This window comes from Asparagus officinalis, chromosome 2 (genome assembly GCF_001876935.1).
Source record: "Asparagus officinalis chromosome 2, Aspof.V1, whole genome shotgun sequence".
Lineage (NCBI taxonomy): Eukaryota > Viridiplantae > Streptophyta > Magnoliopsida > Asparagales > Asparagaceae > Asparagus > Asparagus officinalis.
In genome coordinates, this window is record NC_033795.1 from 51,373,050 (window position 1) to 51,385,319 (window position 12,270).

The following is a 12,270-nucleotide window of genomic DNA, read 5'->3' on the forward strand; positions in this document are numbered from 1 at the left end:
ATCACTCCATTATCTTATGGTTTCTCTGTGCTTACACAGGTGGAACTTGCGCATGGTGGAAGAGGCCATTCTTCGTCTTTTGATCGTCCTCGCAGTTACAATGGAGGAACTTGCGCATGGTGGTACCAAGTTCCTACATTTTTCTGAAATGTGTGTGTAATTTAAATTGTGGCTGGATTAAAATGGATGTTCTCTAGGACCATATGCGCCGAGCTGGTGACGTCTGTTTCTCTGAAGTATTCCGTGATGGACGAGGTGTGTTACTCTTTATGTGTACTCTTTTTATTTTAGGTTATTTTCTTCACAGATTTATTATTAGTCTCATGTGTTTAGTTGCTTGATTCTGGTGGAAATAACTGATTCTTCAATTACAGTTATGATACTAGCTATTTACTTTTTTTGCTAGCGACTTGCATGGACTATATTTGTATAGGACTATATGTAGAGGTAAACACTTAAATGATACTGTCAGACTTTGTAAATGCATGGGCTGCAATCTAAATTATCTAAGTTGTTGATTATGTACATTTTTGTACCTGGGGGAACTAAAAGACTGAGGGGCATTATCTGTAGATTTCTCTCGAGTATGACAGTGTGTTTTCTTTGATTTTTCAAAGTGAGGGCATTTCTAGAATTTTTGAAAATGTGACACAAACGAAAAGGATGAATTCTCTTAAATATAGTGTATATATTATGAAAAAAAACATATATAACCCTATTTTTTGACCCTTGGAAAGTTAACATTTAGGAGACCTTTTGATGGTGTACTTGTAAGAAAGTTGTGTCCACATCCATGAATCAAACTCCTTCCCATATAACTGTTAGCAAGCTTTGTCCAGGGTATGGGAATTCCTGTTGGCAAGCTTTCTTTGTACACAGCCCTTGGAGGGATTCGACCAAATACTGTAAGCATGTTAATTACCTAATCTGTTATGTTTTTTTTAGTTCTAATAGCCTAAACAGTCCTTTGGCAGAGCTTTATGTTTTTTTCCATAAGAAATAAGACAACGGACATTTAAATTTATTCGCAGTGCTTACCCATCACGATTGATGTGGGCACGAACAATAAGCAATTGTTGAATGATGAGTTCTATATTGGGTTGCGGCACAAGCTTGCTACTTGTCAGGTACGGGATTCTATAGACACTAACTAGCATGCTATGTGGAATTTACAATAAGCATTAATTAGTATTACTAAATTGTTGCCTTGTACGTTTTGGAGTAGGAATATGCTGAATTACTACATGAATTCATGACTGCTGTCAAACAGAACTATGAGGATAAAGTACTTATTCAGGTTGGCCAAATTACCACGCATTACCGTACTTTTACCAAATTTAATTTTGTTTTTTCCCTTTATTGCTACAAGTTTATTTAACTAAAATTTTATGCATGCAGTTTGAGGATTTTTCAAACCATAATGCATTTGAATTGCTTGCAAAATATAGCACAAGTTATCTTCTCTTTAATGATGATATTCAGGTAAAGCAAGCATGTGGCTTTATGTTAGCTGTGTGATAAATTCCTTCTACCATTTTCAACTTAATAATTTTCTATTTGATTTTTGAACAAAATAACACTTATCTAATAAATTAAATCATTGCATGGAACAGCTTCTATTGTCCTGGCTGGGCTTGTTCCAGCACTAAACTTGGTTGGTGAAAAATTACCGGAACACACTTTTTGGTTTCTTGGTGCTGGCAAGGTCATCTTCTCCTTCTGCTACTTGTATAGTCTATTGATTATTTATTTATTTTGCTGAACTATTTTCAAGTACAAATTAGATAAAAAATATAGGGTTTAATATGAATTTAATCATCTTCCCGTATTTTTTTAAATAGAAAAACAAGGCAAGGTGACCTATTCATTGAAAAAATATTAAATTATTAAAAATTTACAAGAGGGATGCGAACATAACTTACAAAGTCCAATATCCAAAAGTTGATATAACAGTTATAACAGGAGGGGGAGCGGACAAATAGAATTCTTCATCATTACATGCCTGCATTTGTTGTGCTCTTTTATTTATGACCTATTAACATTTATATATAAATTTCAGTCTGGGACAGAGAAATTGAATCTCCAGGATTAATTGAAAAAGAACTTATAGATTCATTTACTCAAAACTCAGGAGGTGCAGCAAGAGATCAATTGCCTTGGCCGCATGCTTGGGCATTCAGGCTATCTTCTAGAAAACGAACTTTCGAGGTACTATTGAAGAAAGCCCATTCTTGAAGAAAGCAGCAGCTAACCTCTACCATTGTATTACTCGTCTCAAATGTAACATTAATCATCCAGTTTAGTAGCTTTAGTGACTCATCAAGTGGAGCATTTTTACTGAGAGCATGACTGAAAATGCATGTATAATGTTTGGACCCTTACATCACAGTGAAAGGAAATGCACAAATACAGAGCAAAACAGTGCATTGTTGGTAGATAACGTTTGTTTGACTTCTTAACTTGAACTTCTTTTACATTCTTATAAGATGTTGAATGTTTACATTATGTATATATGTTTTATCCATTACTTACATTCCATAATTTTATAATAAAACATTATAATTAAAATTATAATTTTTAAACAAAAAATGAAAACTTAACCACGTGCATTGCACGTGCAATCCAACTAGTAAATCTAAAACAAAAGGGTTCTAACCCACTGAATATCTAAAACAAGAGAAGAAAATATTATAAGAAAATAAAAGATAAAAAGAAAAGTTTACATTGCAAGAGTGCTCTAGCCTCTTGAAAATAAACATTCATCTTCATCTTCATCTTCATCATCAAATAAAGAGAAGAAAAGAAAAATATGAAGAGGTAAAAAAAAATCTTTTATTAATTGCATTAAATTTAAAATTTTCGGTAGGTCTTCTTAATTAATAGTACCCTCCTCTCCAAATAGAGTTTTTACAAAAATTTTTACCCTCAAACCCCTCACCCTCTATGTCTATTTATAGCCTACAATAATGAATGAGAATCTTGGATATTTCTTGGAGACTAAAAGTTAAGTCTCAGCCAGAAATCTATTTCTGTTGCGAACCAATCGGTTGCCCGACTGATTGGCTTACAACGGATTTGGATTTTTGTTGATTTCTTGACCTGATTTCTTCATAGATCCTTGAGCTTTCTTGGACTTTTTTTGTCTTCATATCTAGGCTTCAATAAATGGTAGAAAATCAGGGAGTTTGATTTTTTGGGTTTTTATTCATTAATTCTTCATTAACCTGTAAATTAAGATAAAACATATTATTAGTGGTATATTTATTTAAATAAATAGATAAAAATGGTATAAAATTATAATAAAAATATAAATATCAGGTGAGGTAAGGTTTAATAAGGTGCAATGAGAGGTATATCCTCTGTGATTCTTGTTTGGTTGGGAGGGAGTAAGGGGAGGTACATGGCTTTTTAATTTATTTTGCATCTTCTCTCTCCTCACCATTGTGTCCCTCCAAATTGGAGGAATTTTCTATCTTCACTTTCTATTTCATTTTATATTTTCTCTCTCATCATCTCACTTTACTCTACTTTACCTTACCATCTAAATACTCCCTACCAAAGACGATCTTAAAATTTGTCCCTTAGCTTATTCTATCTCTCTTCTTACCAAACGAAGTTATACGTAATCTTCCAACCGTTTAGATCACCATTCGTGAGAGCCATATTGTAACCTCTCAGCCATTCGAATCACCCGCGATGGGTTTATTGAATCTAAACTTAATAGATTAGGTAGGAAGATTCCTCACACGACATGATACATATTTTTGGGGCATAAATAAAAGAAGGATGGATTTTAAAAGAGCTCAAAAAGAGAGGGTTGTATTCATAAAATAGCGAGAGTGAGAATATCAACTCCCTCGTATGAAGGGGAGGGAAACAGCAAATTGTGGTTGGAAAACATTTCTCCCTCCTTCGATCCTTCATTTCCTCTCCCCTCTTTCTCCCTCCTCTGCTTTCTTTTCCTTTTCTCAGATGAGAAATTGAAAGAATTAGGGTTAGGGCTAGGATTTATACGAGAGAGAATGGGGACATGGCGAAAGGCCTATGGAGCTATCAAAGACTCCACCAAGGTCGGCCTCGCCAAGGTCAATAGCGAGTTCAAGGTTTGAATTTCTCCACCTCCTCGCTTAGTTTCGTCATTTTCCGATCCCTTTGATTCTTGATCTGGCATGCGTTTGATCTTTCTTCGCGATAGGATTTAGACATTGCGATCGTCAAGGCGACGAACCACGTGGAATGCCCTCCCAAGGAACGCCATGTCAGAAGTGAGCACATTTCTGTATTATTTTGGTCTAATTCGGGGAATTTGGCTTCGACTCTTATCGATTTTGAAGAGACTGCACTCAATTTTGGTTTTTGTAATGTGGGATCGGGTAGTTCGATGTAAACTTGCTGTTTATTTTTGGATTCGCTCAAAATTTTTTTAGAAATTAGGAATTTTTTTTCTGACATGCTGAAATTTTTTAACAAAATTAAAGCGTTTCATTTGGTTGACGGAACCATTTTCAGATTTGTGTAATGTTAGAGAGTTGTTTGCTTTTTTTTATGCACCTTTTGTTGATTGATTAAAGATCGCCTGCCAGTTGGAGCTTAAGCAATAGAGTTTCTATCAGTGCGCTTTTAACAATGAAGTTTTAATTTCCTTTTTATGCTAAATCTGTTGTTTCTAGAAATCTTTGCTGCTGTATCTGTATCTCGACCGCGTGCTGATGTGGCTTATTGCATATATGCACTTGCAAGACGACTGGCCAAGACTCATAATTGGACGGTAAATTTCTTCTTTCTGTTTATGTGTCATTATTGTGCTGAAATTTTTTCATTGCGACTTCGGAAGGCATAGCCGACTCATCAATCAGAAGAAAAAAATGTTCCTTCTCTATTCTGCATTTTATGTCAAAATTGAGTTTATGATTAATTTACATAGTTATTTTGCTTCCTGGATGACTGCCGACATTATTGTGATAAATTCTTCCCAATAAGTTTTGGATTTTCTCTTATACCAAACTTGATTTCTTTTCAGGGATGTTGAGCCTGTTTATCTTGTATATTAATAATATTTATGTACCAAGGCTTTGATTTAGCTATATGGTGCAAAGACCACCTTCTTGTTAGTGGCTCCTATGGTAGAGCCCAGTAAAAATATTTACTGTTTTCCCTAAATTTTCGTAAGTAACTGAAGGAAAATCAAATACGGAAGTATGTCATTGAATCCTTAGTTGGAATTTTTGGTAGCTTTTAATGAGATGTTTGATATTTCTCTATTTTTTAAAACTGGGCCTCAATGTCTAGCTACGCTTTTATCCAGTGATAAAGGAAAAGTGGATGATGTCGTATGTGAAAGTCTCATTCTATTAATATTTTTTCTTATTATTTAAGAGAGGTTCTTGTATGAATATGAGAGAATGCTTATTGCGCAGTGTTACCATAAGGGTCGAGGCAGACAAGAACCAGTTTTTTATAATTTGTTTGTTAGGTTCTCCTTTGTGTAGGGGAATATGGCCAACAGTTTGAGCAATTCATTCATTAGGTTTTTAGAGTCTAACACATAGCCCCAGCCTATGTTGAATATTCCTCCATTTGGTGTTTTTTTTTTTGTCTTTCAACTCTTGTTAAGTTTCATTGTCATAAGCTTGAAACAAATATAGGACATCTTATCTGCCATTCTCTAACTATACCATGTCATTTTAAGTTTGTCATTCGTGGTAGTATTTTTTAATAATTTTATCCAAACTCAGTTGACTGGGAAACTCTACTCTGTATTTCCAAAGTTTGCATTGGAAAGGTGGAAAACTGGGACAAAAACACTTAAAATCTAGATGATTGTCAGGCAATATATATTTTGACGTTTTTACTAAAAAATGTTCTCATTTATATTGTTGAATATTACCTGTCAACTCTCTCAAATTTTGTCTTTGTGCCGGCAAAAATTGGTCATCATCTCAAGGAGAGAAAAAAGATGTGAACTTGAATTGAATTCAGTTGTATGAATAACTCTAAATTGATGGTTAATTCATGTTCAGATATGTGCGATAGCCAATAAAATCAAGCCTCTAATACAACATAACATTTCTTATTATAGTTATCTTCTGAAGCTGCGAAATTATATTCTACCGAGATATTCTTATAATAAATTAAACATAATCAGTAAATCCTAAGCTGCATGGAGTATTGGTCTATAATATTTACTTCTGTAAAGCTCTTGAAGGTTGATAGCTACTAAGATCCATCTGGTCTGATGTTGTTGCGGGTTGACCCTGTTCAGATCCTCCCAGCCAAATAATTAAATTTATATGAAATTCACAGGTTGCGTTGAAAACATTGATAGTTATTCACAGGACATTAAGAGAGGGTGATCCAACATTCAGGGAGGAGATGTTGAACTATTCTCATAAAGGACACGTACTACAGATATCTAATTTTAAGGATGATTCAAGCCCTCTTGGTAAGTGATGTGCACAAGATGCCACGAATACAGTCACTTTTTTATATGTGCAGTTGAAAATAGTAGTAAATTACGACAGCAGAATTTTTATTCTATTGTTTCTCGGACTTTTACATTTTTCTTGCTCTAGCTTGGGATTGCTCTGCATGGGTTCGTACATACGCACTGTTTCTAGAGGAACGACTCGAGTGCTTCAGAGTATTGAGATATGATATTGAAGCAGAGCGTTTATTGAAAAATCCACAGGGGGCCACCAAGGTGTCTTGATTGCTTTAATGTTTGTGCAATTTTATACGGAATCTGAATTTCTTCTGGATATCTATTTCTTTTGAGAAAGCTGATTTATCTATTTGTTGGTGATAACTTTTCCAGGGTCATAGTAGAACAAGGACTTTGTGTTGTCCAGATCTGCTGGAGCAGTTGCCTGCTTTACAGCAGCTGTTGTTTCGCCTGGTAAACTGCCAGGTATTGATTCATTTTAAGCCACCACTACTAATCTAGTTACTTTTTTTTCCATGCAAAAGAAGAGTTTGATAACTATCACATTAGATGCTCTTATTTTTTTAATCAGTATATATGTTTTTTTTAACTAACTGTAGCCTGAAGGAGGAGCATGTGGAAACTATCTTATACAATATGCACTAGCTCTGGTATGGACTTATGTACTTGTTATTTCTTTATGGAACATTTAGATTTTGTTCACTGTGTCAGATATATAAGAAGATACGTGTACTTGGAAGAAAAAGAACGCATGCATAACCATGTTGTTTGATTTCTGATATAATATGAGTAGGTTGAATCTATTGACAAAATGACTATAAAATCACAAATAGTGGTTCCAAACAACCTTTATTACTGGACCTATTCATGTGATTCCAAAATTTTTATCAGCCCTCGCCATTGCTTAGTCGCCTTTGATGCTCTTCTCTTTAAGCCCAAGTGGCAATCAGCCCACCTTTTTATTTTGTTACCTCTATGTCAAGAATATGAAAATTGAATGTCAAAAAAAGGAACTTTGTGAGGATAAAAACCAAAAAAGGCATATTTTTCTTGTTCTCTTTTTCCTTGGCCCCTGCCTCGCAAGGTCTATTCTACTGTCAAACTTTATCATTCATCAGTGTCTAATATGTAAACTTCTGCCCAATTCATTAACTTATATCAGTCCATCTTGTGTAATTCTGAGCGTACCCATTTCTTTTTTTTCCTTTGTGTATGTTCTACTATTGACCCTTCATAAACTAGATACTGAATTATTTTACTAACATCGCTGTAATAGTGCATTAATACAATACATAAGTTGCCACTTATTTGGCACAGATAAAAATTGAAGCCAACTCACTTCTTTTTTGTTCATTATTCAGATCCTAAAAGAAAGCTTCAAAATCTACTGTGCAATTAATGATGGGATTATCAATCTTGTTGATATGGTAGTGTTCTATTAAACATAGCTTGTTGTTAGCTCAGACCCCCTCACCATCCAGTTTTGCTGTTAACCTTTACAATTTACTACAGTTTTTCGAGATGTCAAAATTTGATGCCATTAAAGCTCTTGAAATATATAAAAGAGCTGGACAGCAGGTACTGATTCTTAGCCATGTCATGCTTTTTATGGTGGAAAAATTTTCTTAAAGGAATTTGATTTTATCATCCGATTAACTGGAGTTTAAAGTGAAATTGAATTGGTCTTTTTTCCCCCTTGACAGGCTGAAAATCTTGCTGAGTTCTATGAATTCTGCAAGGCTTTGGACCTTGCCAGGAATTTTCAATTTCCCACTCTAAGACAGGTTTGCTTTTGATTCACCTCATATTTATTTGGCTTTTTATATGTTGTGCTGCGTTACCTAGGGTAATTTGTTCTGTGTTTGCTCATTGATTCATCTTCTTTCTAGCCACCTCCATCATTTCTTGCAACAATGGAAGAATACATTAAAGAAGCACCTAAAGCCGGTTCAAGTAAGAATCTGGTGAGTATTCACTCTCGCGGACTCACACGCGCACACACCAAAAAGAGGTGACTATTCTAGAGACAACAATATTTTAGGAATTGGAAGTTCATAATTTTTGACTGTATCCTTGTCCTTGATTTTAGTGCTATAAATAACAAGAAACAATTCTTCTATCAAAAATCTCCCAATAATATAAATTTTATATGTTCGAAGAATAGAGTTCCTTAATCAGCACCTAAAGGAGTTGGATAGTCTAACCAAATATTTGTGAATTAGTTTAGCATGTTATATAGAGAAGTAAATTAAGTTCTGACATGTAACTTTTTTCCTTCATTGCTGACATGTAACTTTTTTCCTTCATTGCTTCATAAAATTTTAAGTTGTTCTTTGTTATTTATCAACATTGACTCCACTTTGTTGAGGGCGATGGCCGTTATCTGTTGAGGAAGTTTTTGTCGAGAATGATTTCACCTGAAATGACGTGGTAAATTGTCTCCATCATCCTTCCCACAAATTAAACGAAGGACATTGAAATTCTGTCCAACTTTTACGATTGTTGGAAATTAATTTTGCCCGAATGCATGGGACAGGGACAAGTGATGTCTCACCTCTATTACCTTGATTTAGTACATAATCCTAAGAAATGGGGATGCCATGTGACATCTTTTCCCATATTTAATCCCATTATATTTGGGTCCAAAACAAATGCAATTATATCCCTCCCTTCCTTAAAACACACACAATGACGACAGAACCCAAAAAGAAAAGAAAAGAAAATCTAGTTACACCTGTGCCCGCATGATACTATAACATGGAGCTTGCTATCTTTTTGTTTTGGAGAATTAGGATCTCCTGTTTGGAACCTCCTCCAGAATATGAGTACTATATTGGTTGACCATAATGTTAAATATAATAAAGTGACAAATATTTACAAAAAAACATTAGGTATAATTTTATGTATTCATGAATGGGCATAAGTGAAAGAGAGAGCAGAGGGAGGCAAATATGTCACATCTTAAAATTATGAGTGCTTGTAGATATATAGATATTATGTGGAAGGGGACCTTTTGTACCTTGCTATAATTTTATTATATTAATCGAATTTGTATTTATGTAAATATTTTAATACCAGGAATATGAGGAGAAAAACCTACTGACCTACAAAGAAGAAGAAGCAGAAGCTCCTCCAGAGGAACCCACACCAGAAGAGGAACCACCAACCACAGAGGCTGAAGAACCTCATCAACCAGAACCAGAACCAGAACCAGAACCAGAACCAGAACCCATAACTACAGGAGACTTATTGGTGATTTTTTATCTCCTGTTTACATTGTGTGTTTTTTGGTTATTTTACTTTTTCTATGGTTGTATTGATCTTCTCCATAATCATATAGGGTCTGGATGCAGAAATAAATCCTGCCGCTGCAGAAATTGAGCAGAATAATGCGTTGGCTTTAGCCATCTTGCAACCTGGTATTCCATTGCCATGCTTGATTTTTGGCCCTTTATTGGGTTTTGTTCTTATGATATTATCAATCAACTGACCTTTATTGGGTTCAACTTGACTTTCGATCAACAGGCTGGTCTTAAATATCTTCATACTGAAATCCTCAGATCTGCCATCTCTCTGGTTTCTTTAAGACTACACTTGTAAAATTTTAGGATCGATCTTTATATCCCTTTAAAGTAGAAGCGGATTGTTGTGGAACCTATAAGTTTCTTGAGAAGATGTCCAGAGTTGGATAACAAGTTGATGACATCTGGATATTTCCAACCTCATAAGCAAATCATGAATATAATCACTTGTATGAATTTTGGTTTTAGTTATTTTATGATGATATAAAACGCTATCCATATAATATGTATCTAGTTGGATAAAGGTGCCGTTGTAGATATGAAGCCTGCCCTTAATTTTGTCTGGTTCATCCGTTCAGGTTCTTACTGATCCAGGCTGGAAACTCAAAACATGTTATTTTATGGGCTGTTTTCATTCTGGATATGTTCTACACTTTGTGGACTAATATCTAAGTAGAATAGTGTCTATCATTATTGGTAGATTTATTATGCACTTTATCATTGTCACAACTGATTATTTTATATTTAATAATTTGTTTGTAGGAGAGGGTGTAAAGCAACCAACATCTATGGACTTGATATGTGGTGGTTCAGGATGGGAATTGGCGCTTGTGACTACTCCAAGCAGCAATTCCAGCCATCATGCCGTTGATAGCAAACTGGTTTGAACTTACCTTGCTCTATTTGACCTTTTGCTCTTCAATGGAACTTACTTTTCATGTTCTTGAGAAATCTAACATTCACGACATATCTATCATTTTTTCAAACATAATTTCTATGTATTCTTCAAATCCTCTTTCTACTGATCAGTAACCTACCTGTAGAATATAAATTCACTTTGTCTCTGTGTCATGCTCTTTTGTTTGAATTCATGATATCATCATCCAAGTCTTTCTCTGAATGCTTCTTGAGTCAAGCTTTAAAAAGATCCTGTTCAAGCTTAACTGTATTTTGTTACTGGTTGACGCAAATGCCTGGTAATTGACAATAATAGGTGAATAATAGTTCCTCATTTGGCAGAGAGCAAGATACTAAAAGCAGAAAAAGCTGTGTTCTATAACCCACTGGTCATTGATTTCTTTTCCATATGAAGAATATAGACTGAACAAAAGAACCAAAATGAAACATATTCTATAGCTTCTTCTTCACCGTGGTTAAACCTTTTTTGAAGGATCGTCATTGGAGTGATTATATTTCTCGTCTGTTTGCTATGTACAAGTAACCTTTTGACACTGGAGGCAAATATATACCTTAAATTGCGGAAGCACAATTCTTTGGTGACCGTAACTCTAAAAGACTGCAACTCTTGTAATAAAAAGTTTAACAAACGCCTCTATTTAGCTTCCTCATTCAATTTCTTGATTCTGTCTTAGGCTGGAGGTTTCGACAAGCTGTTGCTCGACAGTCTCTACGAAGATACGGCGAGGCAACAACAAATTGCTTCAGTAGGATACTATGGCGGTGCAGAAACTGCCAACCCGTTTAACACATCAGACCCGTTTGCAATGTCAAACGGTATAGCTCCTCCCCCCAGTGTTCAAATGGCTGTAATGGCACAACAGCAGCAACAATACTATCAGCAACAAATGCAGCAGCAATATTATCAGCAACAACAACAGCAGCAGTATTACCAACAGCATCAGTGTCAGCAGCAGAATATGATGATGATGGTGCCTTATGGCCAGCAACCTCAAAATCCTTCTCCTCAGCAAACAGCAGGATTATCTGCTGCTAACCCCTTCGGCGATCCTTTCTCTGGATTGACTGGATTGCCTCAGAGAGGTCCTCCTGCTCCTCATCCCAACCCAAATTTTCTTTGATCCCCATGTCTTTGAAAGATGAAGGAGTGATGTGAGGTAAATTGAGGTAGTCTTTTTGTGTAGTTTTGGCTCAATTTTGAGTTTATTATCAGGTCAGTTTTTCTTCTGTATTGGATAAATACTGTAACATATTTAAGATTAATATTTATTCTTTATTCTTTCAAATACATCGATCTCTATGCTGCACTCTCCACGTTTTTCACGTATTGACTTGTTCAGTACGAGATTTTTTCAGAAAAGAAACTGAAGAATTCCGCATGGATTTTGACTGTAAATTTTACCAGCCAGCTGTCGATCTTATAAATAACTCGGAGACTGGCTTTTCTACATGAACAAGAGTTTATCATCAAGGAGAACAAAATTGTTTGATGGAGCAAACTTCAGATATTTCACAGTCAATATAGAGTATAGATGAGATGATACCCATGAAGGTACCAAATTGATTGACTTTTTTTTAATGAATAATGGAGCTTCATTAATTAAAGGA

General features: G+C 35.1%; 2 protein-coding genes across 2 annotated transcripts in view; both read left to right on the forward strand.

Moving 5' to 3' along the window:
• Positions 1-2,092, forward strand: part of LOC109831167 (NADP-dependent malic enzyme-like) — a 14,145-nt gene extending 12,053 nt beyond the window's left edge. The window contains exons 3-10 of the mRNA XM_020398506.1: positions 40-150; positions 198-255; positions 840-905; positions 1,032-1,127; positions 1,226-1,297; positions 1,399-1,482; positions 1,607-1,705; positions 2,060-2,092. Of these exons, the coding sequence (XP_020254095.1) occupies positions 40-150; positions 198-255; positions 840-905; positions 1,032-1,127; positions 1,226-1,297; positions 1,399-1,482; positions 1,607-1,705; positions 2,060-2,092 (619 nt within the window). The remainder of the gene's footprint in view (positions 1-39; positions 151-197; positions 256-839; positions 906-1,031; positions 1,128-1,225; positions 1,298-1,398; positions 1,483-1,606; positions 1,706-2,059) is intronic.
• LOC109831168 (putative clathrin assembly protein At5g57200) lies at positions 3,925-11,783 on the forward strand. The gene is made up of 15 exons (XM_020398507.1): positions 3,925-4,103; positions 4,196-4,265; positions 4,671-4,768; positions 6,304-6,442; positions 6,573-6,700; positions 6,815-6,907; positions 7,042-7,092; positions 7,804-7,869; positions 7,955-8,020; positions 8,146-8,226; positions 8,332-8,406; positions 9,521-9,694; positions 9,783-9,861; positions 10,507-10,625; positions 11,337-11,783. Exons 1-15 carry the CDS (start codon positions 4,023-4,025, stop codon positions 11,781-11,783), a joined length of 1,767 nt encoding a protein of 588 aa, XP_020254096.1. The 5' UTR covers positions 3,925-4,022.

Excerpts from the sequence above, each read along its gene's own strand:
- LOC109831168 (XM_020398507.1), top strand. The coding sequence starts at position 4,023 with ATGGGGACATGGCGAAAGGCCTATGGAGCTATCAAAGACTCCACCAAG. Across the intron at positions 6,908-7,041 it reads TTCGCCTGGTAAACTGCCAG|CCTGAAGGAGGAGCATGTGG; the intron begins GTATTGATTCAT and ends AACTAACTGTAG. Across the intron at positions 7,870-7,954 it reads TTATCAATCTTGTTGATATG|TTTTTCGAGATGTCAAAATT; the intron begins GTAGTGTTCTAT and ends AATTTACTACAG.